Here is a 21,346-nt window from a genome sequence, read left to right as displayed (position 1 = left end):
ATCCCGTATTGCCTGTGCCCCCCCATGTACCTCCTGTATCACCCCCACCCCCTCTGTTTCAAATGGATTGTATATCACATGTAATTGTTGTATTGTCTGTGTTTCTCCCATGCTTGAAAGCGCTGCGGAATAAGTTGCCGCTATACAAATAAAGATTATTATTATGTAATATTGTAAAACTCAAGAAAGGCGTCCAGGCCCCTTTTGTACTCTTTTATCGAGTTCACCATCACCACGTCCTCAGACAGAGAGTTCCATAGTCTCACTGCTCTTACAGTAAAGAACCCCCTTTTATGTTGGTGTAGAAATCTTCTTTCCTCTAAACGTAGAGGGCGCCACCTAGTTACAGTCCTGGGTATAAACAGATGCCCATGTGCAGAACCTTACATTTATCAGTCTTAGGGCTTCGACAGACCAACGTATGCGCAAACACGCCGCTGCAATGGAGCCTATTTAGTGTATGAACAAAGTTTGTACAGGGCAATAAACAGGCTGCTGCTGGCATGTCAGTGCATGGTAATGTAATTTTTCGTCATGTTCTGCGGGCATGATTTTCATGAGCGCAAAAATGTGCGCAAACTAGTTCATCTGTTTTACCTTCCCTGTTGCAAGAATATCTCAGTCCATGGATGGGGGTTCGAGCAACGGAAACTCGTTAACAGACCGATTCCCTCAATACAGTTTCTGTGTCCTTCAGCAGGCCTGCTGGCTAACCATGCTTGACCCTAATGGTGTGCATGTCTAAAGTCCCAGTTGAGACCGGCCTCACTTACGGTTTAGTGCATGGGAATTGGTGCTTCTACCAACCCAAGCCATCTCGCAGCATTGTCCAGGCTCAGGAGCACTACCCTCTGCTGCTGGCATCAGTCAATCGTGCTTCCCTCTGTCCCAGGAAGCACCATCTCCAACTTCTTCAGCCTTCGTCTAGCACCAGCTCAGCTCTCTCTGCCTTTTCACAGTCCATTCACAGTCTACTATGCAGCAAACATTGTGCTAATTTATAGCAGAGAATCATCAAAAAATTTCCGGTAAGTATGCTCAGCTCCATTGTGCCAAAATTTGGTGCAAATTTTTGGCACAATTTTTGTTGCGTTTCTCCAGTACATCTCCACGGCAACATTAACCCCTTGGGGTGAGTCCCTTACAAGCACACATGCTCAACCTGCTTTTCTTCTCCCATGCTCCGCCTCCATTGATTGTTTTAATTGACTCAGTGGGCGTCATGGGACCATCGTTTTTTCAGAAATTGGGGTGACAAAGGTGGGACCCACAGCTATCAGACATTTATGTTTCATATGGAATCAATGTTTGTGGTTGAAGTGTCCCTTTAAAACTGAACTAGTAGGTGTGATTGCGCTACTCAGTAGGCCTAGAAAGTTTCACTCATGGCACCAAAGTTAGCACGCCCTGCTCTTTGACTACTTTGGGACACTTTAGAGGGGTTATCCTCTTACAAATCTGACAATAACTGTCCAATTTTCTCTGCAGCGCCACTATAGGGGAAATTAAGTATTACACATTGACCATTCACATCAATGGGTTGCATAGGTCCTCTAAAGGAAGAAAAAAATTATTTCAGCAGCTCCCCTCTCTGGCCAAGATGAGTCCTAAATAGGGGATCCCCCTCTATATAAAAGGGTATATGATAATATATTTTTTGAACCAGACAACCCCTTTAAGTCATGGAGAAACATCATTCTTGGTTCCCTGTTGTTTTGCTGACATAGTAAGTTGCCCGGTGGGGGTAATTTTGTAATGACATGCTAAAAGCCCTGCACCCCATGGGAGCCATACAAGCCGTGCACAGATGTAGTCATCCATAATCTTAGACATCTTAATGGTTTCCTCATTACAGCCCCATTTAATTACTTTTACCCTTAGGTGAAAAATGCGGAATCTAATATGGTACATATGTAAGAAGAGCCTCATGCTGGCTCATTGGCTGCTATTATGTCTTGTCCTGGCATTATTGTTAAGCTCCCGAAATAGGTTAATGGAAAACAGACTTCGGAGGATCTTGAGACGCTCACTGCTGTATCAGGATAACATGGAGGCCAGTAAATACTTTACAATCTTATCTTATCTACTGAGAGTTGGTCTGTCCTTACCCTACCAGGTAAGATACAGAGGGCATATACTATTTTATTTCATGAGTTATTTAGCTGTGGACGTGGCATAACGACTTTTGCAGGTTCAGAAATAATCTTATATGGAAATTTATTTGGAAGTGGAAGAGCTCCTTTGGTTAATAGTGGAGCTACGTCTTGGTGCATGTTTGACAAACTTTGTTTTACCGGAGGAGTTTAGAGGAAAAATATCTATTTATTGTAAAATCTTGCAAAAAAGGTGTCTTTTGCTCAAATGTCAGAAGGGTCTGGGATCACCAGACCCCCCTGACTGCTTCCATAATGATCAGGTACAGCACACAAGCGCTGTAATTGATCATTAAGACCAGCAACCCCACCAGGAAAAAAGTTACCTTAACTGCATATCTTTGGTCTGGGCACCGTTGAGTATTATAGGCTCTGGCTTCTGACACTCTGCGTCTGCGCTGCGTGTACAGGAAGTGCAGTAACGCAGATGTTGAGAGGAAGTGCCAGAGGTCGGAGCCTGTAATACTCAGTGGCCTCCGGACCTGGGTAAGGTAACCTATTTTGTAGTGGGGTTTCTGCCAAGGGTGGATGTCTAAGCAACAAGGTTCCAATTCAATTGCGACAAAGCCCCAGTTAGCGTGTTCTCCTGGTTTCGACCTCTGCTTGACTCTGACTATTCTGATCTTTGTACTCCTGACTTGGTTTACACTTCTGGACCATGCTATTTGTCTGCCGCCTGCCATGACCGATGTCTTGATACTTCTGTTGAAGTGTATGCTGCGTAACCCAACCTCGGCTTGTTTCTAGTCCATGTCTATGTTCACACCTTCAAGTACTACGCCTTGGCCTTATATGATCTCAGGTGCCACACTACTGAGACTTCCTCTGCGAGTAACGGCTTGGGGACACCACAGTGAAAATCAAATCCTGCTTGAAGGGACCAAGGGTGAAAACCGGGGTTCTCCAAGTGCTGCCTCCAGATTTATCCAAAAGCCAAATTAGTGTGTGTAAAGTGGATCCACATCTATCTCCCTGTAAGTTGACAAGAGTAGGCAGGGGTGAGGGTTACATGGTTACCCAGAAGGGTTAGCTGGTGGTGGAAGCATCGTTGGTCCTACTGCTTTGCTCTAAGCATCTTGCCTTGGATGAGTGGTGTGGGAAAAAACAAAAAGGATCAGACAGACTATGACCAAGTGTGGTTCTAGGACAGTTGAGAGGTCATCAAGACTGTGAACAGGGCTGTGGACAATGAGTTTGAGACATAGGTGTAGTGGCCCAGAGTGAGAATGCGTTGGTGATTGCTTTTGTGTTGTGTATGTGCTTGTCGTATTGGCACTGTTAAGTGTTGTAGACTGAGTAATGTGATGTGTATTGGTCCAGACAGGTCAACAAGAGGTTAATGTCTGAAGTCTGGTTATGTGTCTTGTCTGTCCTAATCTGTGTGACTCCTGTGAAATGAGTCAGGTGATTAGGGGAGGAGTTGAGTAACAGAGCGGTAGTCGGGAAAAGGATGTGAAAGGAGGTGGTTGGAGAGTGGAGATGCGATAGAAGAAGAGAGTCTTGTGAGGAGACAGGAGGCCTGGACCTTACCCGTGCTGTGTCTTGGGCACACTTCTGCTGTCATGGAATGCTATTCCTTGGGAGAGTTCGGGGAGCAGATCCTCTTTTCTTGGAGTCAGTGATGCGTATACTTGGTTCCTCCGTACATCTTCTCCACTAACAAGTGTACGAGAGAGAGACTGAGTAACTGGATTTAAGGGAATATGGATGTAATGAAGAAGAGAAATGTTCTGTGATGTGTGCCTAACTAGCCACTGGAGCACCCTAGCAAAGGTCCATCAGATAACTTAGACTGCCGATGTACAAAGGGAAAGGTGACTCCTGGATACAAACTTGTTAAGGGAAGAATCTAGGAACAAGTGTTTGCATATTCGTGCTCAGACTGTTTATGCCGTGTAATGGAACTGCACCGTTTGACTTACAAGTAAAGAGAAAAAACCGCGTGTCTCAAATTTTGGAAGATTATTCTTTGGACTGTGGACTCTGTTATTTACATCGATCATTTAAAAGGGGCACTGGCGTCACGAAGACAACCAGGTATCAAGCGGTTCCCTACACAGGTAACACTTTACAGGTCCTGCAAGTGGCTGGGACAACTACACCTTGGGCCTAGGAGGAGATAGTAGAGCCACCTGTGACAGAGTAAGTCCTTTACCCCACCATCTTCCCCAGAACCCAAAAAAGGGTGGCACCGGGCTGCTGCATAGGTACAGTAAAAGGTCACTGAGTGTTGCTGTAAGTAATATAATAAAACCATCACTCTGAGGACCACTGCATGGTAAAACCGGTGGAACAGGTATTGTACTGGAGAAGCATTAAATTTTGTTTGCATAAAGTGACTGTTCCCATGTGGCCGAGTATTACTGGAATTTAGAAGCTGTTTCTTAAGGGCTGAAACAGGTCTTGGACTCTTCCCTTTGGTGGTCAAGGGCCTTACTGAGCCCAGGCTCGGACTGGCACACAAGGGAAGCCAGGGTGGCCCCAGCCCTCCACCCCAGATCTGCACATATTGGATGTATTGGATTCTACCGATTCCTGTCCCTTGCATTTTCCATATACTTTAGTGGAAACAGTGCCATACACAAACACAGCCACCTTTCTATTGAAGTCTATGGACAATGCAGTGGGGAGGAACTTGAGAACAGTGATCGGGTAATATTTATATGTAGTTTAACAGTGGACATCCCGTATGAATTTGACTGGAGGGCTCTTAGTACTCCAGTCCAACACTGACTGGGCCTGTGAATCATATAAAGTCCTTCCTAGAGTCCAAAATAACACAAAGAAAGAAAATTCTAACTTTTTGTTGTTTTTATGGTTTACAGGCCTCACCTGGAATAGACAGCCAAAGTGGTAAGTCCTAATTTACTATATAATAATACAGCATGCAAATGATAGTGTCTAACCGTCCACTGATGGTGGATTTAGATGATGCAGAACAAATTTAAAAGTTGCAGGTTATAAAATATTGTTCCATGGATCTGATTTTAAAGGAATATCCAGGACTATAGGTGATCAATTGTTGGAAGTCCAAGTCCCAAGAACCTCACAATCTACTATTTGAAGGAACTCCAGCACCTCTTCATTGTAGCCAAATATAGTGCCATACTTTGCATAGCAGCTGTGTTTGATATTGTAACTTAATCCCATTCACTTGAATGGGACTGAGCTGCAGAAAGGACTGAAGGACATTACGTCACAGGCCAAGGAAGCAGACACAGTGTTCACCCAAATGCCGTGGCCTCGTCAAACAACTGATTAGTGGGTCAATATGGACTAATATGTGTATGGCTGCATCTGCACAACAATCATGTGCAGCTGCTGGGGTCAGACCTTTGGCCGGGGAAGACAGCGGGGAGGCAAGATGGTGCGATGTCCCGGTAGTGCTACCATCTCCTCCTGGTACCTCTAAAACACGTCCCATCTGGCTGCATGCAGGGAATAAAATTAGCAACCGTGCTAGGGGTCACTCGATACTTATCTGTTCACGTGACGCCAGTGCCTCTTCTGAGTAATAAATCACCCGAGTCTAAGAAATGAGTCCACAGTCAACGATGTAGTTTCAAACTGGAGGCACACGGTTTTCTTTTACTCACAATTTCCAACTTTCATTTCCCAAGAACAACTTACGACAGTCTTAGGTACAACACTTTGGTAATTAGAAGTCACACTTCTCCTGTAGTACAGTCATCATCAGTCTCAGTTATCTGATGGTAGAACTCTTGAGAGAACACTCTAGACATGGAGGGGAAACACGTATTCCTCATTCATCACTCGCTAGGTCCCTGAACTCGCTTCTCTAATTTCTTTCTTGCGGTGCAGTTGCTTACGTCAAACTTGTCCAACCTGCAATAGCAGAGTCAGTCCTTTCTCTCCAACATGTAGTTAAGCAGGGGGTGTGTGATACTATCCGCCAACTCCTTAAACAGGATCCGGTCTCTGAGCTCCAGTCCCCGGAGAGGATCCTTCCCGCAGAGATTGGGAAAAGCCTTGGTCTGTGCCACCTTTAGAGTACTCTGTTGACCTATCGTTAAGTAATCCCAGTGAGCCTCTTGTCACTGACCACACACCTTAACCTGTTTGTCTCAGATGCAGATGGTCCACTATTTTTGTTTTCGCAGAAGCCGACGAGATTGAAGAAGATATATCCAGTATCATCTTTAAACAGAATAAAGGTAATACTAAGAGGGACCTTTCACACAGGACAGGATATTCGGCAACTCCGCTGCAGAATAGGCAAACCTGAATTGAAAATAGTAGAATCCTGCCGGCAATTCTGCATCCAAATCCACAGTTAGGAGTGTAGAGTTTGGTGTGAAATTCAAGGACGGAGTATGAAAGGTGGTGGGTTCACAGAAAAATAAAACTGCAAGGTCAAGTTCAATAGCAGTTTAATGTGCCTTCATACTGCGACCTGCAGAAACGTTCACACCATTTTCCCTGTCACAACTTGATACCCTCCTGCCCTAGACTCTTCTCATTGCTAGAGTCCCTACACTCCCTGGCCAGCGCTACGAACTCTACGGCCCTCCTTCACTGCTGCGTCTGCTCACACACTGCTTGCCCTATGTGTCGGGAGCTGTGGTGCAGCTCCAGTCCTTATATATGCCCCCTGTAGGGCGCCAGAATCTCCTGCGCTTAGTGCACAAGTGGGGCAAGAGCCTCTTCTACATCAGTGCAGGAAGAATAGCCCATATGTAACGGAGCCCACCCAACAGGTTGTGGCTTGGTTGGTCTTTTGTTTGAAACTTACTACAATTCTAGTGATAGGCTATCTGCATTGTGCTTATCATCAGCTTTGTCTTTTAAAGTGCAGGCAGCAAGAAGCTGATTCATCATGGAGACATAGCTGTACGACCCGGCCGCAGTGCTCTAAGCTGCCCGGGGCAAGCCTGCTTGTGGCCAAAATCCAGCTCTGGAGTTGTCATTGTCCCCTACAAGTTGTCTTCTGATTACTGTAAGCCAAAATCTACTGATGTTCAATGTCATGTGAATTACTGCTCATGTCTGTGACTATACAGTAATAGGCATCGTTTGTTCTGTTTAGACTCTGCATATTTTAGGGACTGAACGTCCCCATGTGAATAAGGCCTAAGCCAAAAATAAAATACTGTATATTCCACTGATAGGCAGTCTGCTTGTGCAGAAAACCACACAATAGCAGCATTTCCACACCAGAACAACTCGGTGAATAAATACAATACCAGAACCAAGCTCATAACATAAATACAGCACTAGAACCAAGCTCATAACATATAGACAGACCCAGAAGCAAGTTCATAGCATAAATACAGCACCAGATCCAAGCTCAACACAGAGATACAGCACCAGAATCTAGCTCAGTATATAAATACATCCCCAGAACCGAGCTCAGGACATAAATACAGCACTAGAACCAAGCATGTAACATAAATATAGCACAAACCAACCTCAATTCATAGATACAATACCAGAACTAACATCATAACAGAAATACTACCCCAGAACCAAGCACATAATAAATATAGTACCAGAACCAAGCTCAGTACATAAATACATCCTCAGAACCAAGCTCAGGACATGAATACAGCACTAAAACCAAGCATGTAACATAAATATAGCACAAACCAACCTCAATACATAGATACAATACCAGAACTAACATCATAACAGAAATACTGCCCCAGAACCAAGCACATAATAAATATAGTTCCAGAACCAAGCTCAGTACATAAATACAGCCCCAGAACCAAGCTTAGTACTTATATACAATATCAGAACCAAACTCATAATATAAATACAATAGCAAAAATAAGCAATCTTGATGCAAGGGTGGCATTGGGCTGAAAGCAGCAGCTTGGAACATGGAGACAGAGACAGGAGGAGAATGATTCATTTATCTGGCCAGGTGGACCTAAGGGGGTGACCTCCCCTAGCCAACATCCACCCGGTGTTCCTCCCCCCACCCCCAGTCTTGGCCGGCGCCCTGATCATCCACACATGTTATACATACATAGGGCTGGCCATGCATAAACAAGACCTTCTTGCCCTCAAGAAAGTGGGGGATACATGGATGTGTTGTGACTAACTGTAGCGTTCTATCTTCTACGGTTCCTCCTTCAGCCTCCGCTGACTCTGCAGTCATCCGTTCAGCCATTCAGGAATATACCTCCCTCACTTGTATTCGTTTTGTGGAAAGGAAAACAGAGATGGATTATATCCAGATCCGTCCCGTTGATGGGTAAGTGCCTTATAGTAATGTCTATGCGTCCACAGAGCCGAAACTGGAGAAAAAAACCCCAGAAACCTGTTCAGTTCTGGCTTCAGTAGCTTACGGGGTCAGTGCGAAGGATTGGTTGTCTGGGCCCGGTGGACCGGATGGATGCAAGCAGAGCCCAGCTGGTCTAGTGGATCATGTAGAAGGTTATAGGCATTGAGGAGTTGGGAGTGATTAAGTCTTAGCTGGTTGGAATACTTTGTGAGAAGTCAGGAGGTTCCCAAAAATGTATATTTTTGGAAGAATTCCACCAAATGGTTGCGTTGAGTACTTGTGTGGGTCCAAATAGACATTGGGTAGGCCTTTGCTCCTCTAGGCTTCTATGCTATCCTATTCGTCTTCCTTCTTCCCCGCTCTTTCCCTATTGATTTCTTTCCATTTCTCTTTAGAACTGTTTTCTATCTGTAGATCGACCACTGACGCTACGTGTGCTCCTTCAGATGCTGGTCCTATCTGGGCAAGATCGGAGGGCCGCAGGAACTCTCTTTACTCAGCCTTGGCTGTGTGTCAAAGGGGATTGTTCAACATGAACTCAATCACGTCCTTGGATTTGTCCATGAACACACGAGGAGCGACCGGGATGCCTATGTGGACATTATCTGGCCATATATACTAGCCGGTAACTTGGGAAGGGTCTGTCATCTATAGACGTGAGATGTAAAGCTAATGCAAAACCAGATCAGTCGTCCATGGCAACAAGTCAGGTTTTATCACTTTATTTATAGGATTCCTTAATGACAAGTGACAGGAAGTAGAGCAGTTGCTATAGCAATATGTCCTAATAAAATGTAATTCCACTGGTTGCTATGGGTGACTGCACCCTTGTCTACCATACCTTTTACACAAGACGCCCCATGAGTGTAGGTAAAATATAAGTCGTACTTTCAAACCTTGATGGATGGTTCATGAGTCTCTTGAAAAAATTGCTCCCAATAACCCTGAAGGTCCAGTGCAGTTCCTGCAAAGCTGAGAATAGCATTGCCTACCATACGCAGCACAAAAGAAATGTGCAGAAATTAGAGCATGCTGGCATGTGCCAAAATTGTGCTTTTTCTATGTCAGAATTCTGACATCCAAGTCATGATAGATGGGCCCTAGTGTGACTGGAACAGTATTGAGTGCAGCTCTGAAGTATAATACAGGAAGTAACTCAGGATCAGTACAGGATAAGTAATGTATGTACACAGTGACTTTACCAGCAGAATAGTGAGTGCAACTCTGGAGTATAATACAGGGTGTAACTCAGGATCAGTACAGGATAAGTAATGTATGTACACAGTGACTCCACCAGCAGAATAGTGAGTGCAGCTCTGGAGTATAATACAGGGTGTAACTCAGGATCAGTACAGGATAAGTAATATATGTACACAGTGGCTCTACCAGCAGAATAGTGAGCGCAGCTCTGGAGTATAATACAGGATGTAACTCAGGATCAGTACAGCATAAGTAATGTATGTACACAGTGACTCCACCAGCAGAATAGTGAGTGCAGCTCTGGAGTATAATACAGGATGTAACTCAGGATCAGTATAGGATAAGTAATGTATGTACACAGTGATCCCACCTGTAGAATAGTGAGTGCAGCTCTGGAGTATAATACAGGATGGAACTCAGGATCTATTCAGGATAAGTAATGTATGTTGACAGTAACTCCTTTAGCAGAATAGTGAGTGCAGCTCTGGAGTATAATGCAAGATATAACTCAGGATAACTAATGTATTGCATGGATTTGTACAATAAAGTAATGCCATGTGTTCTGTATACATCTTTTTATAATTACACTTTAAATTTACATACATGCAGGCCATGTAAACAACTTTGTGAAGTCCATTCCAGAAACCAATAACCTAGCCTTGCAGTATGATTACACGTCTGTGATGCACTACGGAAAGTAAGTGAACCGAGTACTTATATGAACAAAATTAAATCTAAAACCCATAAAAAGTGTGTTTCTGCATATGTACAGAATGTACCAGCTGATCCTGTTAAAGGTCCTTGATACATTATTTTCATCTGGTTAGATATGCCTTCACCACTGTCCCGGGACATCCGACTATAGTGCCAAAGCCCAATGCCACTGTCCCCGTAGGGCAGAGATATGGACTGAGCAGCCTGGACCTTATGAAGATTAATCATCTCTATCAGTGCGGTGAGGATATTGTATGTACTGTAAGCACAAAATTTGTGCGCCAAAGAAGTACTTGCTTTGTATTCAAGCGCCTTATGGGTATTTTGCAAATAAGGGAGATGGAATAATACATCCACAGTGCCACCTATTGGAAGGCAGCATTCCTGCAAGTCAAAGTTAGACTCTTTATACAAGCCTTGTAACCATGACTGGGAATTGAAAGCAAAGCCAGACTCCATGTACAGACAGCTGTTTCAGGGTTTCTGCCCTTCACCGGTGTGCAGTAGGATTCTGACTTTGCTAGATAGAGGCCTGGGATGGGGTCAGAAACGCTATCTTTTCTCCTTAGGGAGAGTACCTAGACGGTGACTGAGCAGACTTACAAGGCCATTTACGCTCCTCTGGGTAATATGCAAATAAGGGAGATGGAACAATATTATGTGACACTAAAAATGAACTATCTTAGTCCTGTGCTTAGCTCTTACAGGATGGTGATGAGAACAGCTTCTTCCATAGCACCTTATGGCAACACTTCCTGTTCTGATGTTAGGGCTGCAGTGTTATCATAGGGGCACTGGAGTACTTACTAAAGTATTTGTGCCAGAATTTTACATAAAGTCACAAACTTTACACAAGTTGTACTTGTTGATCTGTTTGTTTTGTTACGCTGCTCTTTTATTGAGACTCGTCTACTGTAATAAGCGGCTCTGCCTGTTCTTGTTCTTTCCTTCACAGATGTGTGCAGCTTTCTACTCTGTAAGCTTTCTGGAACTTTTCATTCCAGATATACAAATTCTGCATCCCAGAAGAGAGCAGGCTGTGTGTGGCTCATTCGTGTTCCGACCAACAAGGTATTGTGTGGCTTCGACAGGAGAACGTATGCGCAAATACACATACATTAATGTGATTCCAGCCTAAGGCCGGCTTCAGACGAACGTATATCGGACAGGTTTTCACGCCCGGCCGATATACGGTGTCCCTCTCTGCAGGGGAAAGAAGGTGAAAGGGGGCAGGGTGGAGATAAGTCTCAGAAATTAGCCCTGCCCCTGTCCTGTCCCTCCCATTGCAAGGGACGGAGAGGGGGCGGGAGCTTAGTGCACTGCTCTCTGCTCTTCTAGCCTCCTCCCCCTGCAAAAAAAGGGACTCCATATATCGGCCGGACGTGAAAATCCAGCCAATATACAGTCATCTGAATAAGCCCTGAGCGAGTATTCACACAGGTCAATTTCATATATTTTTTTGATCACTTTTTCACATTTTTTTGGAAGCCAAGATTCCAAAAAACCTGCAATTCCACTTTTTTTTTCTTTTTCTTTATTTCTTCCCTTTCTGGGATAAATATTGTGATATTTTAATAGTTTGGACTTTACATACATGGCAATACCTAATATGTTGGTTTTTTTAAATTGTTCATTTCTTTATAGAAAAATCTTTTTATATATATATATTTTTTTTTTCTCCATTTTTTTAACTGTTAAAAACTTTATTAAATCTTTTGTTACACTTTTATTTAGCCCCCATAGGGTACTTGAACTTGCGATCAGTTGATAGCTTGTACTATACACTGCAATTCTTCAATATTGCAGTATGTAGCGATTTTGGATTTTGCCTTTCAAGCCCTGCATCTATGTGCGGTAGTCCTTGGAGCCTCAGTAGCCACCAGGCTGCCATGGTAGCCTATCGTCACCCTCCAATGGCTCTGCAGGGGGGGGGTCAAGGGGTGCTGGAAGGGAACCCTTCCCTCACGCTGACTGTTTAAACACGTAGTCAACTTTGACCTCGGCACCTAAAAAGTTAACTACTGCGATCAGAGCTAACTCTGATCACAGCCGTTACTGGTGGCTGTCAGCTATCAAAAACAGCTAATAGCTGCCGGGTATGGAGCAGACTCTGCTGGAGGACTGCAGGACATTTATAGTCGTTCGGCGGGCCTATAGTGGTTAAAGAGGTTATCCAGTTGTAAAATATGTATGGCCTTTCCTCAGGACAGCTCATCAATGGTGTATCGATGATGGTCCGCTGCCTGGGGTTAACTGTATGCAGGGCCAGTACACTCATGCACAGAATTTATCTCGGCTGGAAGAAGACAGCTCTGTTCTCACTGCAGTGGCCTAGCTTGGCATTACTGCCAAAATTCCTCTTGTAGTGAATGGGAACTTTGCCTGAAATACCAAGCTTGACCATTGCAGCAAGAACGGAGCTTTATTCTTCTTGCAGAAATCAGCTCAACAACGGATCAGCAGGCGTCCTGAGCGACAGACCCCGTTGGTCCACTATTGATGACCTGTCCTGAGAATAGGCCATAAATACCGTATTTTACAACTTGACAATCCCTTTAAGCCTTTCCAATCCACTGTCTGATGTCTTCCTACATTTTGATTGAAGCTTGTACAGCTCCAATGTCAGAAGACATTCGACAGGGTATTCTTACCGTCTATTGCCAGCCACTTCGCTGTTGGAGCCTCTCTGGCACACACGCACTGGCTTTAGCCAGCAGATGGCACCGTTGTATAACAGCAAAAAGAGAAAGCCTTTTAGGAAATCCTGAATCCAGAATTGTATTGGAAAGGGTTAATATGTGTGGACTTTCTATGTATGCAGGATACTACTATATCATGCAAACGCAGTATTACTGTGAAACAATCAATGTATCCAGTCATCATAGTATCATATTAATTCCTGGGATATCAAACATGGTTACCTTCTATGTTTCTAGGTATATTTGCAGTTTCATGCCTTCAGTACTTCTTCAGCTTGCTCCACTGACCGCATGATTGTCTACAATGGAGCCAGCAAGTCGTCCCCGGTACTTCTAAATACCACATGTAGGACTGGAAAGCCTCCGCCAGTGGTGTCCACTGCAAACCTGATGCTAGTGCAATTTTGGAACAAGGAGAAGACGCGTTTCTCAGCCTCATACCACACAGGTAGAAGCGCTGCGGTTGCAATGACAGATATAACATACCACGGCTGGCTTTAGCTACATGCAACCCATGTGGTCCCACAGGGCGCTGGACACCAACTTTTAGGGACAAAGTTAAGGGGATGTAGGCTGCTGGTGATTATTACCTTTAAGTCTGCACAGCCAGATAATCTTCTTCCTTAGTGCGGCAGCATCTTGTGGAGTTACATGAATCATCCTCCTCCTGGCTCAATGTCTACCCATCTGATGTTTTGAGGTGCCACTGTCAGCCCATCAGCATCCCTGCAACACAGTCGCTTAGATTTGCTGCTGTAATTATGCGATGAGTTTTGTTCTGGGGCTGTATTTATGTTCTAAACTTAGTTCTGGTATTGTATCTATGTACTGAGCTTGGTTCTGGTATTGCATTTATTCACTCAACTTGTTATGGTGCTGAATTTGTTATGAGTTGGGTTCTGGTGCTGTATTTATGTATAGAGCTTGGTTCTGATGCAGTATTTATATTATGAGCTTCTTCTGGTGCTATATTTATGTTATGAGCTTGGTTCTGATGCTGTATTTATGTCATGAGCTTTTTCTGGTGCTTTTTTTTTGTTTTGAGCTTGTTTCTGGTGTTGCATTTATGTTATAAGCTTGGTTCTGGTGTTGCATTTATGTTATGAGCTTGGTTCTGATGCTGTATTTATGTTATGAGCTTCTCCTGGTGCTTTTTTTTAGCTTGTTTCTGGTGTTGCATTTATGTTATGAGCTTGTTTCTGGTGTTGCATTTATGTTATGAGCTTGTTTCTGGTGTTGCATTTATGTTATGAGCTTGGTTCTGGTGTTGCATCTATGGTATGAGCTTGGCTCTGGTGCTGTATTTGTGTTATGAGCTTCATCTGATGCTTTATTTATGTACTGATCTTGGTTCTGGTGCTGTTTTTATGTTATGAGCTTGGTTCTGGTGCTGTTTTTATGTTATGAGCTTGGTTCCATTGCTGCATTTATGTACTGAGATTGGATCTGGTGCTACATTTATTCACTGAGCTGTTCTGGTGTGGATATGCTGTTATTGCTGTATTCGGCACAAGCAGAATACAGGCAGACTGTCTATCTGTGCAATATATTTTGTTTTATGTCTTATGATGGAGGGGTGCCAAAAAATTCCACATGGGGGAACATCTATCCTAACCCAGTCTGGCAGCTTACTGTAGGCATCCTAATTGGGATCCATGTCATATTACTCATGAATGAAGCCTTTTCATAGGTCTTCCTTCTTCTGTGTGCGGTCTATTAAATTGCTACATTCATCTTTCCAGTGGATTGTGGAGGAACATTTTCATCTGTATCTGGAACAGTGACGACTCCAGGATTTCCCACCAAGTATTTTCCATCTACACACTGTAAATGGTCCATTATGGCTCCTCCTGGGTACAAGGTGAGCATGGGATGAGCTGCAGCAGTGCACACTCTTCTGTAGTACAGCGCTGCAATTTTAATGTATATTATGTCAAAATTGGGGGACCTTGCATTGCAATCCAAGAACGCACTGGGTGACAGCTGCAGATTTCCGTATCCCTCTGTATTCAGTGATATTGGAGTCCCCACATTGCTTGTGACATGCATGCTGCTGCAGCGGCACAGTCTGCTGCCTCTCCTGGGCCTTTTCTTGTAGTCCTGCCTATGTGCTTCTTCAACACCTTATTGGCAATTTGGAATGATCTTTACATGTACAGCTTTGTAATTTCATGTCTGCTGGAGTCCTCCTCTAATATTACTGTTGCATCAGATCTGTTCAACTCCAGCAAATACTTATGATTACAATGTCATAAAGTATATGCAAAGTCCTGGGATGTGAATTGATTATGAAGTGGTGTTACTGCAGGTGACTGCACAGCGGTATCAGTCATGGGGTGTTATCTTATAAGTGAGGCTGAACACTGGCCAGCGTGCTCATGGTAAGGCGACTTGAATTATCGGCGTTCACATGAGCATAATAATGGGTACCAGATGGATGGGGCATTACATTTCTGAAGTTGTGTGGACATTTAACATTCCTCGATCCACAGTAGGGAAGGGTATCGTTTTTCATTAGGGAGAGCACCTAGAAGGCGAGTGACAGCACTTATAAGGCCATCCATGCTCCTCTGGGAAATATGCAAATAAGGAAGATGGAACAATACCTGTGGAGCACCACCTACTGGAAGGCAACATTCCTGCAAGCCAATGTTAGACTCTTTATACATGCCTTATAACAATGGCTGGGAATTGAAAACCGAGCCAAAATACAACCACAGACAGCCATTTAGGGGGTTTTGCTCCTCATCAGTGTGCAATAGGTTTCTGGCTTAGTGACATGGGTTGGGAAGGGATTGTTCCATCTTCCTGATTTGCATCAATCCACAGTGTCACGTGTGTACCAGGAGTATGCCATTGAAGGCATTACCACCCATAGTAGACAGTGCAGTGGCCATTCATGACGGCTTAATGATCACGACCAATGACATTTGGCTAGAATTGTCCATGCAAACAAGCAACTTTGGCAGAAATCACATCCACATACAATGCAGGAGACCCCACATGTATATCCTGCAGGTCAGAGCAGCGTTCTTTAGCTTCCATGGGATTTGGGAGTAGAAGACCAATCAGAGTGCCTCTGTTAACACCACGACACTGGAAACAGCGCCTCACCTGGACTCATGAGTTGGTAACTGGACCCTCTCGGACTGGCAACATGTGGCATGGTCTAATGAGTCACAGGACCAATTGTTTCAGGCCAGAGGCATAACTTACAGTTTTTGCACCCAATGCAAAATCTGTAACAGGGCCCCCAACTGTAATGCTTTATTCATAGTACTGGGCTCCCTATATGGAGAAGAGAGGCCTTATGGGCCCCCTAAGGCTCCTGGGCCCGGATGCAACTGCATCCTCTGCATCCACTATAGTTACGCCCCTGTTTAAGGCTGATGGTAGGGTTTTTGTGTAGTGCAGACCTCACAAAACAATGGACCCCAATTTTTAACAAGGCACTGAGCAGACTGGTGGTGGTTCCATATGGTGTGGCGTGTGTTCTCATGGCATGGGCTAGATCCACTGGTTCTCCTACATATATCATCGACCAATGTCCACTACGTTTCACTGCTTGGTAACCATTTTCAGCCTTTCACAGACTTCATGTACCCCCCAATGATGGATATTCCAGTAGGATGATGCACCGTGCTATTGGGCCCAAGTTGTCCAGAATGCGTTTGATGACCATTCTGAAGAGTTTCTATAAATGGTATGACCTGCACATTTGCCCGACATGACCTCAATCGGGTATTTATGGTATGTTGTGGTGGAGAGGTCCATTCGCACTGGAGATCCTGCACCTACAAATACCACAGAACTGTCGGTGACTATCCAGATGGCTCAACATCCCTCCAGATGTCTTCCGTCCACTTCATGAGTCAATGCCACATGGAGTTGCTGCACTTCACTGGGCTAGAGGGGTCCTACACAATCGTACATACTTTTGGCACTTTAGTGTACACTATAATATATTGTGTACTTGGTCTTTAATAATTCAGTGTGTCTGGACTTTATGTCCCCCTGTAGATTCAGCTCAGTTTCACCTCTTTTGCCCTGGAGTTTTCACGCAACTGTATGTATGACTACCTCTCCATCCTGCACGGTTCTCGCATCAACTCCGCAGTGACCGAAACGTTTTGTGGATCCAAGAAAATGCCGACACGATTGTCTAAAGGAAACTGGGTGCTGCTAGAGTTTCACACTGATAAATCCGTGCAGAGTACGGGGTTCCAGGTCAAGTACAAGTGGGGTAAGTCTGATGAAGAAGGGGGGTAAGAATAACGCATCACAATGGCTTCCACTATGGATAATATGAGAAAGATACACAGTATATATCTAAAGGTTCTAATGAGATTAGAGGGAATAAATGAAAAGTGGACTGGGCTTTAACCTCTTAGTGACTGCCCATACGCCTTTTGATGCATCGCCTGTTTATGGCACTGGCATGGGTCTTCTGTGCCAGTAGGAACGGGGTCCTGGCAGTCTGATGAGAGTCTGGCATCTGTTCTAACAAAAGGGTCCAAAGAAACCTCTGATCCCCATTGTTTAAGCCTTTAAACCCTGTAAATGTCTGATAGAGGGAGCGGGCTCCCTCTTTCACCCATCGGACCCCTACAATGTAAGTATGGGATCTCAATGGGTTGCTATGGCACCCAGAGGCTTGAAAATGGCTTCCGGGTCTGCCATCTTTGGTGACCAATGAGGCTAAGTCTTCGGCTGAGCTTTGCGGGCAAGGAAATACACCGCTATAAGGAACAGTAGCAGTGTATTATAAGAACGATCAAAGGTAGTGATATTTGAGTCCCCTAGTGGGACAAAAATCAAAAGTACAAAAAAGTTAAAAAATATATTTAATTTCACAAATTTGGCATAGCCACGTATGTAATGGATTAAAGTTGATAGAGGACTTTGTGATAATACATCTATTAAAAAGTGTGAAAAAGTAGCAAGATATTAAAAACGATGTAAATTTAATATAGACGTAATCATGCTGACTCGTAGAATTAATTCAACATGGCGAACGGCATAAAAAAATGGAATTACAAAAAATGGCAAAATTGCATATTTTGTTACTGTTGCCTCTATAAAAACATGTTACATGTTCCCAATAATGGGATAAATGAAGACTAGAGCTCATACCACAATCCTCATACAGAGAGCTCTGTCTATGGCAAACTAAAACTGTTATGGCTCTTGGGATGCGGTGACACGAAAACAAATCTTTAAAGAAAAAAAGTACTTTGTGTACAAAAATAGCAAAACCTAAGAAACATTGTATGAACTTGGCATCACCGGAATTGTGCTAATATCACCTTCTTTACTCGGCATGCTGAACGTCGTAATAAAGAAATTAAATATACATTTTTTCCCAATTCCCCCCCCCTTACCCCCCCAAAAATTAATATCATTCATACAATACATGGTATGTACTCAAAAAAGATGGTACTAGAAAATACTATTTGTCCCGCAAAAGCAAGCTCTCCTACGGCTATGTCAAGGGGAAAATCAAAAAGTTATGGCTCTAGGAATGTGACGACGGAAAAAATGAGAAATTAGTTGGCCATTAGGGCATAAAATGGACCGGTCACTAAGGGGTTAAAATAGAGTGAATAATGAGATACAACAATGTGTACCACCCAAAGTCTATTGGCAAATGTGGGGGGATTATACCCTATGAGTGTGTTTTCTATGTACAGATAGCTCAACATGGATCTATATTCCTCCCACGGAAGTTAATGGAGTCTACAAATGCATATCTTGAATGTAATTCTATGTGATATAGATGCCTGTTCTCCATAGAAGTCAATGGAACCTAGAAGCAGAGATCCAGCTCAGGCTTATATATTCGGAGTAAATATCCAAGAAATGAATGTAGTGTCATAGCTATAGTGGTTGCAGGAGTCGCAGATGCGACCTGGCTCCTCAGCCAGGGGGGCCTAGAGGCCTCCCTTGCCACTATAGTGCAGCCCCCCCAAGCACGAAGCACTGCATGGAGGTTATCGCATTTTCTGGTTCCAGACCTCACAGTGCTGCTAAGTGCCCAAGTCCTCCAAAACATCATGTGCTCAGTGCAGGATGAGCTGGCGGAGGAGTTGGGTGGAGGAGAACTGGAAGATGGAATATGGAACATAGAACAATCAACTTTTCCAACTTATTGTTGTGTTTTTCCTTTCTAGTGCGCTGATCCGATCCTGGGGACCTGATGCCTCTGGACCTAAAGGAAAGGACATGGGAAGTCGACAGCTCAAGTTACTGTATTTTTTCTTGTCTGAAGGCCACATTGCTATACTGATCCATGGGACGGGTCTGATCGCTGGGACCCCCATGATCCTGAGAATAGGGGTTCCACCTCACTTCCGCTCACATCTGCAGCACTTCTCCAACCTGTATCATCCCAGTTTCCATAGGGAGCTGGGAGCCCAGTTTGTGGCAGGTCTATTGGTTTCAGTGGCCTGACGGTAATAGTCAAGCGCTGTGCACATGCGGCCGTCTCTCCATGTAAAATGAAAGCTGTGCTGTGATTGGTTTGCTAGCGAGCGGCGACTACGCTTTTAATTTAGACATTTTCATAAATCTGCCCCTTTATTTTTTAAGAGTAGTACAATAAAAAATTACAAAAATTTGGTATCGCCGCAATCATCGTACGTCTGACCCATGTATGCCAATAAAGCAAGGACACTGCCCCCAAAAAAGGCAAAGTTGGGTACTTTACCAGATCACTGCACTCTCAATTTTTACTGTTCTCCGATACATTATATTATAGAACATGAAATGATATAATTGGAAAATACGACTCATCCCGCAAGAAAAAAAAATCTGCAGACACCTGCATCGCTGAGGAAGTGTAGAAACGATGATTTTTCTTTAATTTGGGGAGGAAAAACACAAAAATTAAAAAATTTTAAAATGACCTGGGAATGAAGGGGTTAAAGGCTTTGTGTTTAATGTGTGCCTATGTATCCTGTACACTTGCAATGTGTGTTTTGTTTTCTGTCATTTCTGACAAGTTTTTCACACTTTTTTCAACCTGCTAGTAGTTGTGTCATAAATAAATGCATTAACGAACTGTGCAGAACCCAGTGTGAGCGTGCCTGAGATCTCACATGTGTCAAACTCAAGGCCCGCCGCATCGTTGTGAGTGGCCTGCGAGGTCCAGAGGCAGAACAGCCTCTCCTATATTGGAGGCTCCTGAGCTGCATCGGGTAGACCCTCTGGCGCATTGTGGACTCGTTTGCAGCCTGCTGCTGGGTACTGGGTATCACGGCTGCCATCATGTCGGGTGTTAGGATGAGCGCTGTGGCTGTTACTGCAGCCCACGGAACCTTTGGTGTGCCCCCCTGTCTGTTCTCCCGCTGTGCCTATCCTGCAGTACAGCACTGCTTGCCAGACCCTGAGACGGCCTGTCCGTCCCGGTCGGTCCTCGCTACCATCCTGCAGAGGACAGACTGTTCCAGCCTGCTTGTCCATACCCTGTGAGCCTGCTGCGCGGACCACCAAGGACGTTGGGTTATGTAGCTGCTTAACCCCCTAAAGGCTCTGTGCGAAGGAATTACTTTGGGACCTTTCACCAGGCTCTGCTGACTCCTATCATTTTTCCTTTTCTCTAACTTCCTGGAAGTTTAGAGCCAAGTGTCTGTGTTGGGGGACTTGTGCCCCAATTTTTCTGCTGTGGTCCTTTTCCTCCTCCGTTTTTAATATATCCTTTAGAATAAAAAGCCCTTTGAAGGCAACTGTAATGCTGATGTGGCCCTTGGTAAAAATGAGTTGGACACCCTCGTTCTATGCCTTTTGCCAACACTGGCCAAAGACACTATAGAATAAAGCTGTTTATTACATCCGGCAACAGGAATGACCCTGCTTCTTGATGGTTTCCATTGAGCAGCACAGAGTAAGAATTGATTTTATGAATAGACTGGATTGGATGTTTAAAGGGGTTTTCCAGGGAGAATACTATTGATGACATGTCCTCAGAATAGTTGATCGGCTGGGGTCCATTGCTCGGGACCTTGACCGATCAGCTGATTGTGCGCCTGCTGACAGCACCACAATTACAGAGGCGTCGGAGCGGAAGTCTCCACGATGATCTTTGTAAAGTGGGCGGTGCTTGTTACTGTAAGTGCAGCTCTCATTGAAATCAATGGGAGCCATGCCTGCAGTTACAAGTGCCGGTCACTATATAGAGGTCGGCGCTGAGACTTCCGCTGCTTCCCCTCCAACCGCTGTGTAATTGCGGTGCTGTCTGTGATCGCACAATTAGCTGATCAGTCGTGGTCCCGAGCAACAGACCCCAGCCGATCAACTATTGATGACCTATCCCGAGTATAAGTCATCAATAG

At 44.3% G+C, this 21,346-nt stretch overlaps 1 protein-coding gene across 1 annotated transcript; it reads left to right on the top strand.

Annotated features, from left to right (window-relative positions):
• Positions 1–2,047: 2,047 nt before the first annotated feature.
• LOC136581781 (astacin-like metalloendopeptidase) lies at positions 2,048–19,708 on the top strand. The gene is made up of 14 exons (XM_066582402.1): positions 2,048–2,116; positions 4,979–5,006; positions 5,976–6,150; positions 6,243–6,328; positions 6,970–7,110; positions 8,256–8,373; positions 8,850–9,028; positions 10,213–10,300; positions 10,431–10,558; positions 11,273–11,388; positions 13,254–13,464; positions 14,759–14,877; positions 17,037–17,259; positions 19,187–19,708. Exons 1-14 carry the CDS (start codon positions 2,048–2,050, stop codon positions 19,192–19,194), a joined length of 1,689 nt encoding a protein of 562 aa, XP_066438499.1. The 3' UTR covers positions 19,195–19,708.
• The last annotated feature ends 1,638 nt before the right edge of the window (positions 19,709–21,346 follow it).

Source organism: Eleutherodactylus coqui, chromosome 11 (assembly GCF_035609145.1).
Source record: "Eleutherodactylus coqui strain aEleCoq1 chromosome 11, aEleCoq1.hap1, whole genome shotgun sequence".
In the NCBI taxonomy this organism is placed as follows: domain Eukaryota; kingdom Metazoa; phylum Chordata; class Amphibia; order Anura; family Eleutherodactylidae; genus Eleutherodactylus; species Eleutherodactylus coqui.
This window is presented reverse-complemented; position numbering and strand designations above follow the sequence as displayed.